This window comes from Neoarius graeffei, chromosome 5 (assembly GCF_027579695.1).
Source record: "Neoarius graeffei isolate fNeoGra1 chromosome 5, fNeoGra1.pri, whole genome shotgun sequence".
NCBI classification, from domain to species: domain Eukaryota; kingdom Metazoa; phylum Chordata; class Actinopteri; order Siluriformes; family Ariidae; genus Neoarius; species Neoarius graeffei.
In genome coordinates this window covers 36,989,672-37,010,408 of record NC_083573.1, presented here as the reverse complement: position 1 = coordinate 37,010,408, position 20,737 = coordinate 36,989,672, and the positions used below count along the sequence as shown (strand labels likewise).

The 20,737-nt window shown below is 45.5% G+C and overlaps 1 protein-coding gene across 1 annotated transcript in view; it reads left to right on the top strand.

Moving 5' to 3' along the window:
* The window catches only part of pafah1b3 (platelet-activating factor acetylhydrolase, isoform Ib, gamma subunit), a 43,479-nt gene extending 41,378 nt beyond the window's left edge, over positions 1-2,101 (top strand). The window contains exon 6 of the mRNA XM_060921597.1: positions 675-2,101. Coding sequence (XP_060777580.1) covers positions 675-932 — 258 coding nt within the window. The 3' untranslated portion in view covers positions 933-2,101. The remainder of the gene's footprint in view (positions 1-674) is intronic.
* Positions 2,102-20,737: the final 18,636 nt, after the last annotated feature.

The window sequence follows — 20,737 nt, the reverse complement described above, 5'->3', positions numbered from 1 at the left end:
TTTTGGTTTGATGAATGTATGTATTACAATCTGCAATCCCAAAATAACAAAATTAAAAGATTTAGAAATACACAGGGGAGTTCATCACAGAGTGATTTAAATTAATCTTGCAATGGCCTTTTCGTTTGCGCCAGTTCCGTGATTATTGTAGGGACTTTACCAACAGGTTCAATTCACCTTAAAATCAGCTCTCTGTTAAGGGACACCATAAGATCATATCAAGAACGCACGCCATTGCGGAGAATAGTAGAGTCTGTGTGGACACAAAAGAAGGCAGTGGCGCGCATGACGTGTAGCGCCGCTGGCCTGTAAATCAATGGCAGACAAGCTTTTGGTGATTTTTGGAACAGAATTTGGACACAAATTTTTTTTCAAACCAATTTTTAAAATTTATCAGTGAACTTTATAACCTGTTTGAGCATGTTGCACACAGAAAACCCAGGATTTTATGATGTAATTTTCGTTAGACTAGCACTTTAAAACTGAGTTTATTTCATTTGCCATACATTTCATTTAAGTGATAAAACGTGTAACACTGTTGACTGGTACTGCTTTCAGTAAATAAAACTTTGATTTCCTATCGTGTGTGTGTGTGTAATATACTAAGCTGGTATTTTGTTATTTGAAAACTGAATGAATATATATTTCTTTCTGTCTGCTGCCGCCTTCATTAGGGTGTTTTGCCCAGAGGGAAGAGTCCAAACCCACTGCGGGAGCGTAATGCACGAGTAAACACCCTAGTGCAGGCTGAGTTGGCATCTCTCTCCTATACCTCCTTTCTGGACGTGGATCCTGGATTTGTCCAATCGGATGGCTCCATCTCCCACCAGGACATGTACGATTATCTCCACCTTACAGCACAGGCTTATCAGAAAGTGTGCCAGCCGATATACACGCATGTTAAAGCTCTGCTAGATGCACACACACCCTGAGTGAAAGCCAATAAGTCTTCATATACTATGGTAATCATGTATGCTACACCCAGAAATTATCAACAGCACCAAAAAAAACCATGCACTTGCATTTATACTGTTACAGACTAACACATCACAATTTACACTAGGTATAGTACACTATTAGCACTTGTACATGCATTCGATAAATACACTGTCTTAAGCAGACCACTCCATGCCACTTATCAGTTAATACATTACACAACAGATCTGATCATTGTATTCAATCAAGTGATGCTTAAACCATCATGACAAAAAAAAAAACCTGCCACCTTATTTTTGTTGACCCCAAGCAAAACGATTTTTCAGGAATCAATGTTAGCTTAAACTTATGGAAAGTTCATGGACACTGCACAGTTAACAAGAAGCAGTAAGTTCTGGTTTAGCCAAGTAAGATTTAAGTCAAAGCTCAATGAATAAACAAAACTTTTCAGTGTAGGAGATCAGTGAGTCTCCACTCGCATAAGTGTGGTTAGAAAATACATGACCATAGTGAAGAGTTGACGAGGCAGAAGTTTTAACTACAAATAAATTGAGCTTTTTTTTTTCTGAACGCACTTATGGTTTCTTTATTTTTTGTATAATGTTCATGTTGAAATGTCTTAAATGCATAGAAAGCATTAGTTAGTATCTGTTTCCTGGCTGTATGTCTGTTATAACCTGTAAATATTGTCTTTTCTTTCTGCAAAGTTTACTACAGTAAAACATAAAATTGGCATGCACACTTAACCCCTTGGCACATGACAGTACAGTTCTCCAACTCCTGTCTATGAAAACAACTGCGTTACCTCTGTTTAGTGTTTTTCTTGCTCCAACAGACCTGTTACAACTATAGAAATAGTCATGTTCAGCTAATAAAATGGATCAAATGCATAAAAGCAATGAAAAGTTCAACACTATGCTGTGACCTGTAAATAACTCCTTTACGAGCGATTCCACTTGATGAGAATGTAGTGTGATTCTGCTTTTTCTTTACATCCTATCCTGTGTTAATACATAGCCTTGGGTTACTTCAAGTCTGTTGGCCTGTGAAAAAAACATTCTCAAGAGCTTCCGTCAGTAATTCTGAGGGCCAAATCTGTGACTTAACACTGCAATATGTAAATGTATTCTGTTTTAAAATGCTGGAATAAAACCATGGGCTCAGCTGTCTGTGTCTTAATTAATTGATATACACAGTATGGGAGGAGCTAGACTGTTCCTCATGAAAGTAACAGGCATAACAAAATAGTAGTACTGTGTAATACAGGGTGTTTAAAAAAAAATTATATTATTTGAAATGTAAATATCCCAGAAACTACAGTCTAGGCAAATAATAGTGAATAGGCTTAATCTTGAGCAATGTAAGATTTATTCCTCAAAATTTGAATGAGAAACTCAGAGGTATGTGGAGTCCATGAACAATTTCACAAATTGTCCAATAGGGGGGCCACCTGAGATGCGTCAGGTTGGTAGTCCAGCTCCTGCTAAACATGCTGCAGCATGTCTTTGGTAACAGTCTTTTCTGGTAATGGTGCATTTTTTTTTTAGAGAATTCTCTCATAAATGCACACTGCACAGTCTTGTTCGAGCATACTTGAACACCTGCAACGTCTTTTCCAGCATTTCTATACCTAAAAACATAAAATTTTGACCTGTTTCCACACATGCTGTTCAAATTTGAGGTCAATTGAATTGGCAAAGATTGTGAAATGATATCAAAAAAATTTTTTAAATACCCTGTATATGCTTTCTGCTTGAAGTTTTAGAGATACGTTAACTACACTTTTAATTGCATTACAAGGATAACAAATGCAAAGACTTGTTTGGTGGTAAAGTCTACCGCCAAAACCCTATTTTATAAAATTCTCTTCTTTCGGTGGCTGCTCCCATTAGGGGTCACCGTAGTGGATCATCCTTCCTAATTCATGATCTGCATATTTGATTTGGCATAGGGTTAAAAAAAAAAAAAACACCAGATGCCTTTCCTGATACAACCCTCCCCAGTCTAACTGGGCTTGGGACGGGCACTAAGTATGCACTGGCTTGTACAACCCCTTTGGCTGGGTATTTATTTCATAAAATTCTGTTAAAACCATAAAACACTTTCTCAGTACATATTTTTCCAAGAATACATTATTCAAAACATTTTAGCTGAGAAATCCATGTATGAAATGGAAATACACTGCCTGGCCAAAAAAAAAAAAGTTGCCATTTGGATTTAAATAACCAAGAGCCTTTTATTGGATAATTACTGTAGTGATTTGACATGTTTCACCTGGCAAAAATTCTTTTAATCCTAACTGATGCAGTGAGCTGCTCATTTCTTAAACAACCATCCCTGTGTCCAAAATCACCCACGATATAGTGGACTATATAGTTAGTTCGCCATTTTGTAGTGCTGTCTGAATGTATAGTAAGAATTATTATATCTTATATAGTGGACTCGTAGTATGCCACAATGCACCATGAAAAATGTACAACTGATGGTCACTAACCCAGCAATATATACCATCATGGACTGCGGTCGCGCTGAAAGAAAAAAAAAAGTGTTGGGAGTGAATGGATGGAGGAAGAAACATGTTATAAATGGACATTCAAGTATAGTTAAAAATTGTAAGAGAATAGAAAAAAGCTATAATAGAATAAGCAAGATAAAATACAAGAATAAGAGTTACAGTGCAGAGTGAGGAATTAATCAAAAGCCTCAGATTTTATTTAATAAAAGGCAGCGGCAAAGAAGAAAGTATTCAGCTTTGATTTAAAAGAACTGAAAGATGCAGCAGACACAAAGTACTTTATATGTATTAATCTGGGGAATACGCTCAGTATAATATGGATTTATCACAAAAATACATGCATGTATTTATTACTTTGAAAACCCACCAGCCGACTGATCTGGCACTTTTTAATTGTGCCACAGTAATGACGTAAATAATGGTGCTGCGGAGTAGTGTCCGAAGGTGTTTTTTTGTTTTGTTTTGTTTTGTTTTGTTTTGTTTTGGGGTTTTTTCCATTTTACCAATGAGCTCACTATATAGTCCTCTATATAGAATTTCCTAGATAGTGAGTAGTGAATGAGTGAGTGATTTTGGACACAGCCCATGTTGGAAAAGATGTTACTGTGTTTCAGAAGGGTCAAATTGTTGACCATCAAGCAAAGAAAACAATTAAGGAGATTGTTGAAATTGCTGGAGTTTGTTTAAGAACTGTCCATCACATTATTAAAACTTGGAATGATGGTGATGAATGGACAACCTTGCACAAGAAATGTGGTCGGATAAAAAGCTTAACTGACCATGATCTCCGATCATTTAAAACTTTGAAGTCGAATCATTAAGAAAATAATAAACAGTAGAACTCTCAGCTCTGATTAATAGTGAAAGTAAAAGCATTTCCACATGCACAATGTGACAGGATCGGAACTAAACATCTGTGTGGTTATAAGAAAAGCACTTGTTAGTGAGGCTAATCAGAAGAAAAGGCTTCATTTTATGAGGGAGCATAAAGATTGGACTCTGGAGCAATGGAAAAAGGTTATATGGTCTAATGAGTCCAGATGTACCCTACTCTAGAGCAATGGGTGCATCAGAGTGGGAAGGGAAGCATATGAAGTGATGCACCCATCATGCATAGTGACCAGTGTACAATCCTCTGGAATTGGTGTTATGATCTGGGATTGATTCAGTTGATCAGGTCGAGGCTCGGCAATAACATGAAGTCAGCTGATGACCTGAATGTACTGAATGAACAGTTTATGCCATCAGTGGATTTTTTTTTCCCTTCCCTAATAGCACGGGCATAAAATTAGGGTTCAAATCGTGAAAGAATGTTTCAGGGAGCACAAGGAATCATTTTCACACAATTGGCCACCACAGAGTCCTGACCTTAACCACATTGAAAGTCTTTGAAATGTGGTGGAGAAAACTTTCGAGAGTGGTTCGACTCTCTCATAGTCAAGACAAGATCTTGGTCACAACATTTATTTCTGGATGGAAATAAATGTTGACATTGCACAATGTTGTTGAGGCAATGTTACAGTAAATGTGCACTATAATCAAAGTTAAAGTTGGCCCAACAAAATATTAGTGTGACTTTTTTTTATTTTTTAGAGCAGGGTGGTGTATACACTCAGCACTTTTTAGGAACACCTGTACACCTGCTCATTCATGCAATCATCTAATTAGCCAGTAGTGTGGCAGCAGTGCAGTGCATGAAATGATGCAGATGCGGTCCAACAGCTTTGCGTACTACTCAAAGTAGCCATCAAAGTGGGGGAGAAGTGTGATCTCAGTGACTTTGACTGTGGTATGATTGATTGTTGGTGCCAGATGGGTTGGTGTAAGTATTTCTATAACTGCTGATGTCCTGGGATTTTCACACACAACAGTCTCTACAGTTTACTCAGAATGGTGCAATAAAGAAAAAACATCCAGTGAGCAACAGTTTTGCTGACAGAAACACCTTGTTGATGAGAGAGGTCAGCAGAGAATGGCCAGACTGGTTCCAGCTGAGAGAACGGATATAGTAAATTAGATGACTACTCTGTACAATTGTGGTGAGCAGAAAATCATCTCAGAATGCACAACACATTGAACCTTGAGGTGGATAGGCTACAGAAGCAGAAGACCACATAGGGTTCCACTTCTGTCAGCCAAGAACAGGAAACTGAGTCTGCAGTGCACACAGGCTCACCAAAACTGGACAGCTGAAGACTGGAAAAGTGTAATCTGGTCTGATGAATCTCACTTGGGGCATATACCACAGGTGGTAGGGTCAGAATTTGGCACCAACTTTCCTTGCGTCAGCAGTCCAGCCTGGTGGAGGTTGTATAATGGTGTGGGGAATGTTTTCTTGGCACACTTGGGGCATATTAACACCAATCAATGATCGCTTGAATGCCACAGCCTATTCAATAGAAATAGAAAGACTTTATTGTCATTGTATAGCCCTGTATGCAATGTAACTGGAGTGCTGCTCCAAGTTTCGTCTCATCTCGTCTTCTTCCTCTTATCCGGGGCCGGGTCGCGGAGGCAGCAGTCTGAGCATGGAAGCCCGAACTTCCCTTTCCCCAGACACCTCGGCCAGCTCCTCAGGAAGAACACCAAGGCGTTCCCAGGCCAGCCGAGAGACATAGTCCCTCCATCGTGTTCTGGGTCTTCCCCAGGGCCTCCTCCCGAGGGGACATGCCTGGAACACCTCCCCAGGGAGGCGTCCAGGAGGCATCCGAAAGAGATGCCCGAGCCACCTCAGCTGATTCCTCTCGATGTGGAGGAGCAGCGGCTCTACTCCGAGCTCCTCCCGAGTGACTGTGCTTCTCACCCTATCTCTAAGGGAGCGCCCAGCCACCCTGCGAAGGAAACTCATTTCGGCTGCTTGTATCCGCGATCTTGTTCTTTCGGTCATTACCCAAAGCTCATGATCATAGGTGAGAGTTGGAACGTAGATCGACCGGTAAATCAAGAGCTTCGCCTTTTGGCTCAGCTCCTTCTTCACCACGATGGACCGGTAAAGCGACCACATCACTGCGGAGGCCGCACCGATCTGCCTGTCGATCTCACACTCTATCCTTCCCTCACTCATGAACAAGATCCCAAGATACTTAAACTCCTCCACTTGAGGCAGGACTTCTCCACCAACCTGGAGAGGGCAAGCCACCTTTTTCCGGTCGAGAACCATGGCCTCAGATTTGGAGGTGCTGATTCTCATCCCAGCCACTTCACACTCGACTGCAAACCGCCCCAGTGCATGCTGAAGGTCCTGGTTTGAAGAAGCCAACAGGACAAGATCATCTGCAAAAAGCAGAGATGAAATCCTGTGGTTCCCAAACAGGATTCCCTCCAGCCCCTGGCTGCACCTAGAAATTCTGTCCATAAAAATTATGAACAGAACCGGTGACAAAGGGCAGCCCTGCCAGAGTCCAACATGCACTGGGAACAGGTCTGACTTACTGCCGGCAATGTGAACCAGACTCCTGCTCTGTTCGTACAGGGACTGGACAGCCCTTAGCAAAGAGCCCCGAACCCCATACTCCCGAAGCACCCCCCACAGAATACCATGAGGGACATGGTCGAATGCCTTCTCCAGATCCACAAAGCACATGTGGACTGGTTGGGCAAACTCCCATGAACCCTCAAGCACCTTATGAAGGGTATAGAGCTGGTCCAGTGTTCCGCGACCAGGACGAAAACCACATTGTTCCTCCTGGATCCGAGGTTTGACTATTGGCCGAATTCTCCTCTCCAGTACCCTGGAGTAAACCTTCTCGGGAAGGCTGAGAAGTGTGATTCCCCTATAATTGGAGCACACTCTCCAGTCCCCTTTCTTAAAAAGAGGGACCACCACCCCAGTCTGCCACTCCAGAGGCACTGTCCCTGACCGCCACGTGATGTTGCAGAGGCATGTCAGCCAAGACAGCCCCACAACATCCAGAGACTTGAGATACTCGGGGTGGATCTCATCCACCCCCGGTGCCTTGCCACTGAGGAGCTTGCTAACCACCTCAGTGACTTCGGCTTGGGTAATGGACGAGTCCACCTCTGAGTCATCAGCCTCTGCTTCCTCAATGGAAGACGTAATGGTGGGATTGAGGAGATCCTCGAAGTATTCCTTCCACCGCCCAACAATGTCCCCAGTCGAGGTCAACAGCTCCCCACCCGCACTGTAAACAGTGTTGGCAGATACTGCTTCCCCCTCCTGAGGTGCCGGACGGTTTGCCAGAATTTCTTTGAGGCCGACCGATAGTCCTCCTCCATGGCCTCACCGAACTCCTCCCAGTTCCGAGTTTTTGCCTCCGCAACTGCCCGAGCTGCAGCATGCCTGGCCTGCCGATACCTGTCAGCTGCCTCAGGAGTCCCGGAGGCCAACATGGCCTGATAGGACTCCTTCAGCTTGACGGCATCCCTTACTTCCGGTGTCCACCACTGGGTTCAGGGATTGCCACCACGACAGGCACCGGAGACCTTGTGGCCACAGCTCCGAACAGCCGCGTCGACAATGGAGGCAGAGAACATGGTCCACTCAGACTCAATGTCCCCCGCCTCCCTCGGAAGCTGGGAGAAGCTCTCCCAGAGGTGGGAGTTAAAGACCTCGCCAACAGACTGCTCGGCCAGACGTTCCCAGCAGACCCTCACCATACGTTTGGGCCTGCCAGGTCTGTCCGGCTTCCTCCTCCGCCAGCGGATCCAACTCACCATCAGGTGGTGATCAGTTGAAGCTCAGCTTCTCTCTTCACCCAAGTGTCCAAGACATAGGGCCGGAGATCCAATGAAATGACGACAAAGTCAATCATCGACCTCCGACCTAAGGTGTCCTGGTGCCACGTGCACTTATGGACACCCCTATGCTCGAACATGGTGTTTGTTATGGACAAACCGTGACTAGCACAGAAGTCCAATAACAAAACACCACTCGGGTTCAGATCGGGGAGGCCGTTCCTCCCAATCACACCCCTCCAGGTGTCACTGTCATCACCCATGTGAGCATTGAAGTCCCTTAGTAGAACAATGGAGTCCCCAGTCTGAGCACCTCTCAGTACCTCTCCCAGGGACTCCAAGAAGGCCGGATACTCTATACTGCTATTCGGCCCGTAGGCACAAACAACAGCAAGAGCCCTCTCCCCAAGCCGAAGGCGCAGAGAGGTGACCCTCTTGTTCACTGGGGTAAACTCCAACACATGGCGGCTGAGCTGGGGAGCTATAAGCAAGCCCACACCAGCCCGCCGCTGCTCACCATGGGCGACTCCAGAAACGTGGAGAGTCCAGCCCCTCTTGAGGAGCTGGGTTCCGGAGCCCAAGCTGTGCATGGAGGTGAGCCCGACTATCTCTAGCCGGTACCTCTCAATCTCCCGCACAAGCCCAGGCTCTTCCCCCCCCAGCGAAGTGACATTCCATGTCCCAACAGCTAGCCGTTGTGTTCGGGGATCAGGTCTTCGAGGCCCCTGCCTTCGACTGCTGCCCAATCCACACTGCACCAGCCCCTTACAGCTACCTCTGTGGGTGGTGAACCCACAGGAGGTCGGGCCCACGGCCCCTCTTCGGGCTGAGCCCAGCCGGGCCCCGTGGGCAAAGGCCCGGCCACCAAGTGCTCACATACAAGCCCCAACCCCGGGCCTGGCTCCAGGGTGGGGCCCCGGCTGCGCCATACCGGGCGACATCACAGTCCTTGATTGATTATTATCCATAAGGGGTTTGGGTGAACTGCTGTTGGTCTGGCCTGTCATGTAGGACCTCTCTGCCTTGGGAGACCCTAACAGGGGTGTAACGCCCCTGACAACGACAACATAGCTCCTAGGATCATTCAAGCACACAAACCCCTCCACCACAATAAGGTGGCAGTTCTAGGAGGGGTTTGTGCTCCAAGTTTGGTACATGATAATATGTAGTGACCAACAAGCCATAAAACTTGAATGATTAAAATCTATATAAGTGCATCATGTATGTAGTCCCTTGAGATGAGTTAATGGTGAATATTCAAGTATTGCACAGAACAGTATGAATTAGCAGAATCAGAATGAATGAATGAATGAATAAGTTGATTGTACAAGTGGATATAATGTTCAAGTGGAAGCTCTATATACAAGAATTCAGTGTAGTATAGTTCCAGTATGAACATGTAAGTACAACTAAGTAGCAGGTAAACAGTGCTTGTTTGAATTCACTGTGCTAATGGCTTTGGGAAAGAAACTGTCAGTGGCGATCCTAGAGTGATTTACTCCCCGGGCGAACACCCCCCCCCCCCCCCCCCCCCGCCCGTCTTTTTTTTTCGGTTTTTTTTTGGGGGGACCTTTTTTTTGTGGGACCGTTTTTTTTTTTGCACCCGCGCTCGTGCCCCCCCGCGTTGGGCTCTGTATTAGCCAACAGAATGTTAACAGCTTTACATGGTCGTTTAAACATTTCTCGTCGTGTGTTGTACATCGTGGACACGGCCCGTTATAAATTTGCTGTTACCAGAATGGCAATGATCAAGTCGTAATGTATTACTTAAGACTCTGTGTAATGTCATAGTAGTGTAGTACTATGCATGGGCGCAGATAGAGGGTGGGACGGGTGGGATTCGTCCCACCCAGATTTAAATTCACCTCGTTCGGTCCCCCCCACTTATAGGGAGGAAAAAACATCTATGCTGTCTTTCTTTGCATAAGGCAAACCTCACGGAAAAATCAAAAGACTAATTACCATTCGGTTTATTGAGGTGCACAGCAGTATATACCAGGGCTTTGAACCAGAATTTTTTTCCTATTGGTTCGTTCCGAACAGAAACGGAATTTTAACGTTTCCGGTTTTGGGTTCCACCATTAAATAGACGTTCCCGAACCGGTTAGAACAAAAAAAATTTCGTTCCCGGAACGGTTAATTACGTTCCCTGTCAGCTGTTTAACAAATGGCTATAAAATTATGTCTCTGTCTCATCCGGCTTAAGCCAAATGTAGGCTAATTCTATTACAACCTTCATTAAATAAGACAAGAAATAATTCAAAACAATTATTATTTCAAATGTTGGCGATTTGGATTCTCAGTATGTCTTCCCATCTACACAAACAGAAAAAGTGCCAAAAATGAAAGATAATTCGTTTAGTGTGTTACCAAAGGCTAGTCAGGCCCTATAGAGGGCTACCGCATGACGTCAACGCGCCGTGAGATTTTGTTAGGCGCCATATTGGAAGACCAAGTACACATCTATGCAAGTACATACATACATAAAACAAACTACACCTGAAATGTAGCCAGGGCCGGTTCTGCCCTAATCTGAACCCGGGTGCAACATCGCGCAAACCCCCCCCCCCCCCCCCCCCCCAAAAAAAAAAAAAACAAAAACACCAGTCTAAATCAGGACAACCATCACATAACTATAACTATAAACATTTTATATCAACTATTTTAACTAAATGGGCTATAATAAATAAGCCTGCAGGCAGCCACGGCGGGCTGCCTCAGAAAAGTAACCATTCAATGACACAACTGAAAGCCTGCAGCCACGGCGGGCTGCCTTAAAAAGTAACCATTTGTCCTACCTTAAAAACTCGTTTTGCATTTTCTGCCTCCTTTTTTGTATTTTCGACCCTCCATTTATTTTCTTTCCTTTTCTGAAAACCCAATTTGTGTCCAGACATTTTGTTCTGCTACCAACGAACTAACTCGTCAGGTCTCGTCTCTCGAGCCCGCGATAATTCCCGTGGGAAGGGCAACAATTGATACATTTTTACAAACAGCCAATAGGGAGGTTGCAACGTTCAGGCTCTTCTTTGCTCAGACACTCAGTAATGCACTTACTCACTTATTATCACGTGGAGACGTGATAGTAGTCCACCTTCCCGCTCTCCTCCATTCAGTCAGCGAACGTCACACAGGAAGTGAACCCCAGCGGGTCATAGAAACTTGCGCAGGAGAAGAATGACTTTTTTATTTGTAGGCTACGGAAACTTTGAGGAACGAAATAAAAACCAGTATTAACCGGTTACCATTATTTTTAATAAGCGTTTCTGTTCTGGAACATAAAAAATAATAAAGTTTCTGGTTTCGTTTCTGTTCCATGTGAAATAGAAAAAATTCCCGGTTTTCGTTTTCGTTCCTTGAACCGGTTCAAAGCCCTGGTATATACATAGTTGCAACAACTCACATAAAACAAAACAAAGACTGATATTTGGTTGGTTGAGCTGCGCAGACTGCACAGGTTGCGAGCTCAAGCTTGGTTGCTATGGTTACCCACAACAAGTTTGACAGGCATATCGGGGTTGGGGTTGGTTTGTTGGCAGCTTTGTTCCCCCCAGTTTTTTGTCCCCCCCAGTTCAAAAGCGTATCTGCGCCCCTGGTACTATGGTAGTAAAGTCTTTTTGATGACTAGTACAACGTTCCGCTGGCGGGATTGTGCATATTATGGGGCTATGACAAGTTAGGCACACACACACACTGATGACATCACCTGCACAACTTTGGTATTGGGCTTCCCCATCCAAAATGTTCAACACCCCCCCCCCCCCCCCCGCCCCGTCTTGTTTTTTTTTTGGGGGGGACCGTTTTTTTTTCGTGCCCTGCGCTCGTGCCGCCCCCCCCCCCCCCCCCCGCGATGCCTCCCCGGCGGGCTGCCCGGTCGGCCCGCCCCAGGACCGCCCCTGGAAACTGTTCCTAAGTCTGCTAGTCCTTGCGTTGAAGAACCTGCAGTGCCTGCCAGAGGATAAATGTTCAAACAGGTGGTGGCTGGGGTGTGATGGGTTTTTGACTATGTTTCGTGGATTGGCAGAGGTAATGAGCCTTCAAGGGAGGGCAGGGGCAGCTATTTGATTTTCCATGTTGTGTTGATGATGCTCTTAAAAGCAGTTCTGTCAGGCTCTGTATGCCAATATGCATACAATATCTCAGTGGTTGAATGGTAAAAGGCCACAAGTAGCTTGCTCTCCAGATTGTTTCTCCTAAGCACTCTCAGGTAGTGGAGTCACTACTGTACTTTTTTTAACAACCACTGTGGTGTTGGCAGACCAGGAGAGGTCGTTGAAGATGTGGGTTCCCAGGAATCTGAAAGTGTGAACCTTCTCCACACAGTCTCCACTGATGAAGAGTGAGGCCGGGTCTATGCTGCATCTCCTGATGTCCAGTATGAGTTCTTTTGTTTTTTTGATGCTTAGGGTCAGGTTGTTTGCTGAGCATCATGCTGTTAGCTTCTGAACCTCACATCTGTAAGCCAACTTATCACCTCCTGAAATGAGTCCCACCACAGTGGTGTTGTCAGCAAATTTGATGATAGTGTTGGTATGATGAATTGGAGTGCAGTCATAAGAGTACAGAGAGTAAAGTAATGGGCTCAGCGCACAGCCTTGTGGAGAACCTGTACTGAGAGCCAGAGTGGTGGAGTGGTGGGGACCAAATTTAACAGTTTATGAACGGTTAGTGCAGAAGTCCTTTATCCAGGCACAGGTGGAGGGGGAGAAACCAAGGGCAGAGAGTTTGCTGACTAGCATGTCTGGTATGATTGTGTTAAAATCTGAGCTATAGTCAATGAAGAGCATCCTTACATAGCTCCCTCTATGTTCCAGTAGGCTTAGCACAGTGTGTAGGGCTAAGGCAATGGTGTCTTCTGTAGATCTGTTTGCTCTGTAGACAAACTGATGTGGGTTGAAAGTGGGAGGGAACCTGGCTTTGATGCATTGTGAGACCAGTCTCTCAAAGTACTTCATGATTACAGGTGTGAGTGTAACTGGTCTGTAGTCATTCAGGTTGACTGTCTCTGGCTTTTTTGAAACAGGGATAGCTGGTGGCTAGCATCATGGAGAAATTGAAGATCTTTGTGAAGACCTCCACGAGCTGGTTGGCGCATGCCTTCAGTACCTTTCCAGGGGCCCTGTCTGGATCAGTGGCTTTTCTTGGGTTTACTGACCTCAGCATGCGTCTCACTTCATTGTCTTGTACAGTGAGTATGTGGGTGCTGGAGGCAGGTGGAGAGTGTATGTATGTCTTGGGCCTAATTACCTCAAAGCAAATAAATGGTCCCCTCCTAGAACTGCCACCTTATTGTGATGGAGGGGTTTGTGTGCTTGAATGATCCTAGGAGCTATGTTGTCGGGGGCATTATGCCCCTGTTAGGGTTTCCCAAGGCAGACAGGTCCTAGGTGACAGGCCAGACCAAGAGCAGTTCACCAAAAAAAAACCCTATGGAGAAAAAATCCAAGACCGTGACGTCGCCCGGTAGGACGCAGCCGGGGCCCCACCCTGGAGCCAGGCCCGGGGTTGGGGCTCGTATGCGAGCGCTTGGTGGCCGGGCCTTTGCCCATGGGGCCCGGCCGGGCTCAGCCCGAAGAGGTGACGTGGGCCCGACCTCCTGTGGGTTCACCACCCACAGAGGTAGCAGTAGGGGTTTGGTGCAGTGTGGATTGGGTGGCAGTCGAAGGCAGGGGCCTCGACGACCTGATCCCCGGACACAGCGGCTGGCTGTTGGGACATGGAATGTCACTTCGCTGGGGGGGAAGGAGCCTGAGCTTGTGCGGGAGGTTGAGAGGTACCGGCTAGAGATAGTCGGGCTCACCTCCACGCACAGCTTGGGCTCTGGAACCCAGCTCCTCGAGAGGGGCTGGACTTTCCACTTCTCTGGAGTCGCCCGTGGTGAGCGGCGGCGGGCTGGTGTGGGCTTCCTTATAGCTCCCCAGCTCAGCCGCCATGTGTTGGAGTTTACCCCAGTGAACGAGAGGGTCGCCTCTCTGCGCCTTCGGATTGGGGAGAGGGCCCTTGCTGTTGTTTGTGCCTACGGGCCAAATAGCAGTATAGAGTATCCGGCCTTCTTGGAGTCCCTGGGAGAGGTACTGAGGGGTGCTCAGACTGGGGACTCCATTGTGCTACTGGGGGACTTCAATGCTCACGTGGGCGATGACAGTGACACCTGGAGGGGCGTGGTTGGGAGGAACGGCCTCCCCGATCTGAACCCGAGTGGTGTTTTGTTATTGGACTTCTGTGCTAGTCACAGTTTGTCCATAACGAACACCATGTTCGAGCATAGGGGTGTCCATAAGTGCACGTGGCACCAGGACACCTTAGGTCGGAGGTCGATGATCGACTTTGTAGTCGTGTCATCTGATCTCCGACCCTATGTCTTGGACACTCGGGTGAAGAGAGGGGCTGAGTTGTCAACTGATCACCACCTGGTGGTGAGTTGGATCCGCTGGCGGAGGAGGAAGCTGGACAGACCTGGCAGGCCCAAACGTATGGTGAGGGTCTGCTGGGAACGTCTGGCCGAGCACTCTGTTGAGGGGGTCTTTAACTCCCACCTCCGGGAGAGCTTTTCCCAGCTTCCGAGGGAGGCGGGGGACATTGAGTCTGAGTGGACCATGTTCTCTACCTCCATTGTGGACGCAGCTGTTCGGAGCTGTGGCCGCAAGGTCTCCGGTGCCTGTCGTGGCGGCAATCCCCGAACCCAGTGGTGGACACCGGAAGTAAGGGATGCCGTCAAGCTGAAGAAGGAGTCCTATCAGGCCATGTTGACCTCCGGGACTCCTGAGGCAGCTGACGGGTATCGGCAGGCCAGGCGTGCTGCAGCTCGGGCAGTTGTGGAGGCAAAAACTCGGAACTGGGAGGAGTTCGGGGAGGCCATGGAGAAGGACTATCGGTCGGCCTCGAAGAAATTCTGGCAAACCGTCCGGCGCCTCAGGAGGGGGAAGCAGTACTCTGCCAACACTGTTTACAGTGCGGGTGGGGAGCTGTTGACCTCGACTGGGGACATTGTCGGGCGGTGGAAGGAATACTTTGAGGATCTCCTCAATCCCACCGTCATGTCTTCCACTGAGGAGACTGAGGCTGATGACTCAGAGGTGGACTCGTCCATTACCCAAGCCGAAGTCACTGAGGTGGTTTGCAAGCTCCTCGGTGGCAAGGCACCGGGGGTGGATGAGATCCGCCCTGAGTATCTCAAGTCTCTGGATGTTGTGGGGCTGTCTTGGTTGACACGCCTCTGCAACATCGCGTGGCGGTCGGGGACAGTGCCTCTGGAGTGGCAGACTGGGGTGGTGGTCCCTCTTTTTAAGAAAGGGGACCGGAGAGTGTGCTCCAATTATAGGGGAATCACACTTCTCAGCCTCCCAGGGAAAGTTTACTCCAGGGTACTGGAGAGGAGAATTCGACCGATAGTCGAACCTCGGATCCAGGAGGAACAATGCGGTTTTCGTCCTGGTCGCGGAACACTGGACCAGCTCTATACCCTTCATAGGGTGCTCGAGGGTTCATGGGAGTTTGCCCAACCAGTCCACATGTGCTTTGTGGATCTGGAGAAGGCATTCGACCGTGTCCCCCGTGGTATTCTGTGGGGGGTGCTTCGGGAGTATGGGGTTCGGGGCTCTTTGCTAAGGGCTGTCCGGTCCCTGTACGAACGGAGCAGGAGTCTGGTTCGCATTGCCGGCAGTAAGTCAGACCTGTTCCCAGTGCATGTTGGACTCCGTCAGGGCTGCCCTTTGTCACCGGTTCTGTTCATAATTTTTATGGACAGAATTTCTAGGCGCAGCCAGGGGCCGGAAGGAATCCTGTTTGGGAACCACAGGATTTCATCTCTGCTTTTTGCGGATGATGTTGTCCTGTTGGCTTCTTCAAACCAGGACCTTCAGCATGCACTGGGGCGGTTTGCAGTCGAGTGTGAAGCGGCTGGGATGAGAATCAGCACCTCCAAGTCTGAGGCCATGGTTCTCGACCGGAAAAGGGTGGCTTGCCCTCTCCAGGTTGGTGGAGAAGTCCTGCCTCATGTGGAGGAGTTTAAGTATCTCGGGATCTTGTTCACGAGTGAGGGAAGGATGGAGCGTGAGATCGACAGGCGGATCGGTGCAGCCTCCACAGTGATGCGGTCGCTTTACCGGTCCGTCGTGGTGAAGAAGGAGCTGAGCCAAAAGGTGAAGCTCTCAATTTACTGGTCGATCTACGTTCCGACTCTCACCTATGGTCATGAGCTTTGGGTAATGACAGAAAGAACAAGATCGCGGATACAAGCGGCTGAAATGAGTTTCCTTCGCAGGGTGGCTGGGCGCTCCCTTAGAGATAGGGTGAGAAGCACAGTCACTCGGGAGGAGCTCGGAGTAGAGCCGCTGCTCCTCCACATCGAGAGGAACCAGCTGAGGTGGCTCGGGCATCTTTTTCGGATGCCTCCTGGACGCCTCCCTGGGGAGGTGTTCCAGGCATGTCCCCCCGGGAGGAGGCCCCGGGGAAGACCCAGGACACGCTGGAGGGACTATGTCTCTCGGCTGGCCTGGGAACGCCTCGGTGTTCTTCCCGAGGAGCTGGCCGAGGTGTCTGGGGAAAGGGAAGTTTGGGCTTCCATGCTTAGACTGCTGCCTCCGCGACCCGGTCCTGGATAAGTGGAAGAAGACGAGAGACGAGACAAATAAATGGTTCAGTTCCCCTGCCAGTGAGGTATTGGTGCTGTCTGTGATAGCATTGCTACTCTTGTAATTTGTGAGTTGTTGAATTCTCTGCCATATTCTCCAAGAGCTTTTGTCTGTGAGGTGCTCCTCGATTTTCCTCTTATAGGACTCTTTGGTGTCTTTAACACCTTTCTTTAGGTTGGTTCTGGCAGTGCTGTACAGAGCCTTGTCCACAGACTTGAAAGCAGCATTGCAATTTTTGACCAGAGTCCGGACCTCACTTTTCATCCAGGGTTTCTAATTGGGTGGCACGGTGGTGTAGTGGTTGGCACTGTCGCCTCACAGCAAGAAGTTTCTGGGTTCGAGCCCAGTGGCCGATGGGGGCCTTTCTGTGTGGAGTTTGCATGTTCTCCCAGTGTCTGTGTGGGTTTCCTCTGGGTGCTCCTGTTTCCTCCACAGTTCAAAGACATGCAGGTTAGGCTAATTGACGGCTCTAAATTGACCATAGGTGTGAATGTGAGTGTGAATGGTTGTTTGTCTCTACGTGTTAGTCCTGTGATGATCTGGCAACTTGTCCAGGGTGTACCCTGCCTCTCACCCATAGTCAGCTGAGAAAGACTCCAGCTTGCCCTGCACAGGATAAGTGGTTACGGATAATGGATGGATGGATGGTTGAAGTAGCCTGCTATGCTGTGAACTTCTTCAAGATGTGTGCTCACTTGTATGCACCTGAAAATTCTGTAGAAATTACATGATGCAATCATGTAAACATGGACCAGAATCTCAAAGGAAAGTAAATATTTTGGAATCTATGCCATGAAGAATTGAAGCTGTTTTGAGACCAAAATGGAGGACCTACCCAGTATTGCTATAGTGTTCCTCATAAAATGTGTGATAACATTCTTTGTAGTAGCTTCTGCCTGTTGTAACCTCCTGGAAATTGAAGCCTAATTCATATTTGGTTATACGGTTGATGTCTTAAGGTTATAACTTACCAAAACAATTGAGTCAATGGAGCATGGGCAAATTGTTATGAGGGATTTTCCAGGGAAAGCCTGGATTACAGTTGTAGCTGGATCTTACTGAAGCTTACACATCTACTGTCTCTCTCATTGCCAGAGCCAAAGGAATGATAGGACGATACATCATTATAGTGAAAGCACATTCATAAATTTAATTCTTAAATGGAAGAAGACTGATGTGCCTGAACAGCTTGAAATTCTAGTATATCTGTACATCTCAAGATGTCAAAACTACCAGTAGATGATTCACATATGTAGTCAGTTCTCTTTATCTTCAACTAAATAAACGGAACAAGAACTTTTGCTAAATTCTGGGCACACAGAGCTGCACAGAGGTGGTCCTTTTTTCTTTTACGTCATTGAACTATTAAAGAACGTTCATGGCCAGTGATGCTCAACACTTTGTTTTTCATTTTTGTGAGGTGAATCAAGATGTCATTCTAGAGATATCATGTTCTGTTTAATGGAGTTGAACAAAGAAAATGATGCACATAAAGTGAAGTCTTTTCCATGTTATGGAAGAGTGAATTACACCTGGAATGGTGTCGTGTTTCCAATCCTTGACATGACTGAGGTTTTTGGAATAATAAAGGACTAAGACACAAACATGGCCAATTTCATGTCTAGCCAGCATAAAAAAAAAATAAAAAGAAGTAGAAGGGAAAAGAACTTGGCATTTTCATGTAAATATGATACGGACCTATTGTACACACGTCAGTTTTGATTTGGCTTTTGTTACAGCAAGCTCAGGCATGGTGTATGAAAGAAGACACCAAGAACTTCTGCTTATAAATGTTGGACTGCTTCACTACAACACCATAATTTGCAGTCTTTAGCCAAAGGTACACATAAAATTTAGAAGTAGAAAGTGGACTTTTTTGAGATAAGATGAAATTTGTGATGTTTCTATTGGTCTTCACTGCCATGGTGGGCTTCAATGCTCTTTGCCAAGGTACTGTATTTGTTTCTTATACACTATATACTATATAAATTACATAGGATTATGTACTTTGTTGAGAGTAACACACATATGGAACCTTATAATGAAACTTTTTATGAGACTTATGAAGAAAAGGGGTCATATAATAACAATTAGAAAATATGTTTGCTTATCTGCTTACATTGTGCTTTTTGCTTGTTTATCTTTACAGAAGTTATTAACACCCAAGCAGCAAACACAAACTGTAAGTTAGGTGTACTCCATCATTTTATTAATGGCCTGGTTGTGTTGAAATAAAAATTCTGACAATAACCAAAAGGTGACAATCAACTTCTTTTATTTTAGATATATCCTTTATAAGAGACATATAGTAAACACATTATTTGAGTAACAGTAGCACAATGTTTTTGCTTGGTCATGCCTTTTCTACTTTAATGGAATGCTGAAAAACTAACTAAACAGGAACTAATAACAGTATTTCTGATTGATCTAAACCTAATATGTATGATCTGACTTATAATTAGCATGTTTTAACAGGAGTTAGCATGTTTAGTAATAGGAAATAAGGGGTTTACTGGAGTCTTTTACTCTGTACATAATGCAGTGGCAACCAATTCGGGAGGCCCAATGAGACCTGCTGATGTTATCAGTCACACCAAATCCACCAAACCGCGGGGAAAATTATGTGTCTGCACAGGTGAGTAGTGTTACAGTTTCAAAGCACAAAAAGAAGAAGAAGAAGAGGTGGGATCAGGAGTGTGGGATCTAGTACCTGCCTGAGGAAAAAGAAACTTCTGTGTATGATAAAGTCTTCTTTATGACTCAAAATCCATTTTTACTATTTTTCTTTTGAAAATCTACCCCAGTTATACATGCCCCAGATTATTAATACTTTAGTTAACATTGTATGAATTAAATAATTACAGTCAATTAATATATGTTGATGAGCTTACAATAATTACTTCTATGTCAGTATAAACTGAGGTGCAAGCAAACTGAATAATTAGGAAGGACTCAAATGCACATAAAAAAAAAGTTGGAACTGAGAATAGTGGCCAAATGTAATGCATAAACTAACATATACTCACAGTTTACACTTTACCTGTTGATATTAATTTAGCTGGACACTGGCCTTAAAAGCTTATTTTGTGGATTACAGTATTCCCCGCAGTAATTCTGTACAAACTGAGCTCATTATTCTCTTGTGTCTTTAGGGAAAAGTAAGCCACAGCGAGGGTGTCCATGCAGAATGCAAAATATTTTTAGTAAGTCATTCTCTCTCTCTCTCTCTCTCACACACACACACACACACACACACACACACACACACACACACACACACACACACACAGCTTTGTGATGATACTTATGTATTTCTATCTTTGAAACTTTCCCTCTTGCTCTTTTTTCCTGTCATCATTACTGATGTTCTTCATCTTTTCTCAGATGGACTCGGTCAAGATAAAAAGGCCCTGTGCTTAAAGAAAGGCATTCGGACATACAAAAAATGCAAGGATCTCAAAACTGTGAAAAACAAGGAGGAACGCAAATACATCAGTACCCCAATTTAATCATTTTTCTAACACACATTCTAGCTCCTTTGCAAGGCTGGCATCAATATTCAGCATTTTCTGCTCCATAGAGTATTACTTTTTATTAAGCTCTTCAAGTCTTTGATCTATTCCAAAGCTTAACGTTTATAAAATAAAGATGCAGACGATACCATAAATCATTTATTTAACGCACTATATTATGCAGAAGTACAAGTATACAGACTGTGTGTAGAATACAGGTACAGTTTTCACAAAGTGCCTTCTGATGATATTTTGCTATACTTTATCACAATGTAATCCAGTCTCATTAAAAAGTATAAATCAGTATCATTCAGTCTCTGTGTATTGTCTATGATGTATAAGCTCAATTAAGTAATAATGTAAAAGTAGTTTGAATGAAAGTGTGCATGATTCATGTAAAAGTTAAAAAGTAACAATAAATAAAGTATTAGTACAAAGAGTATATG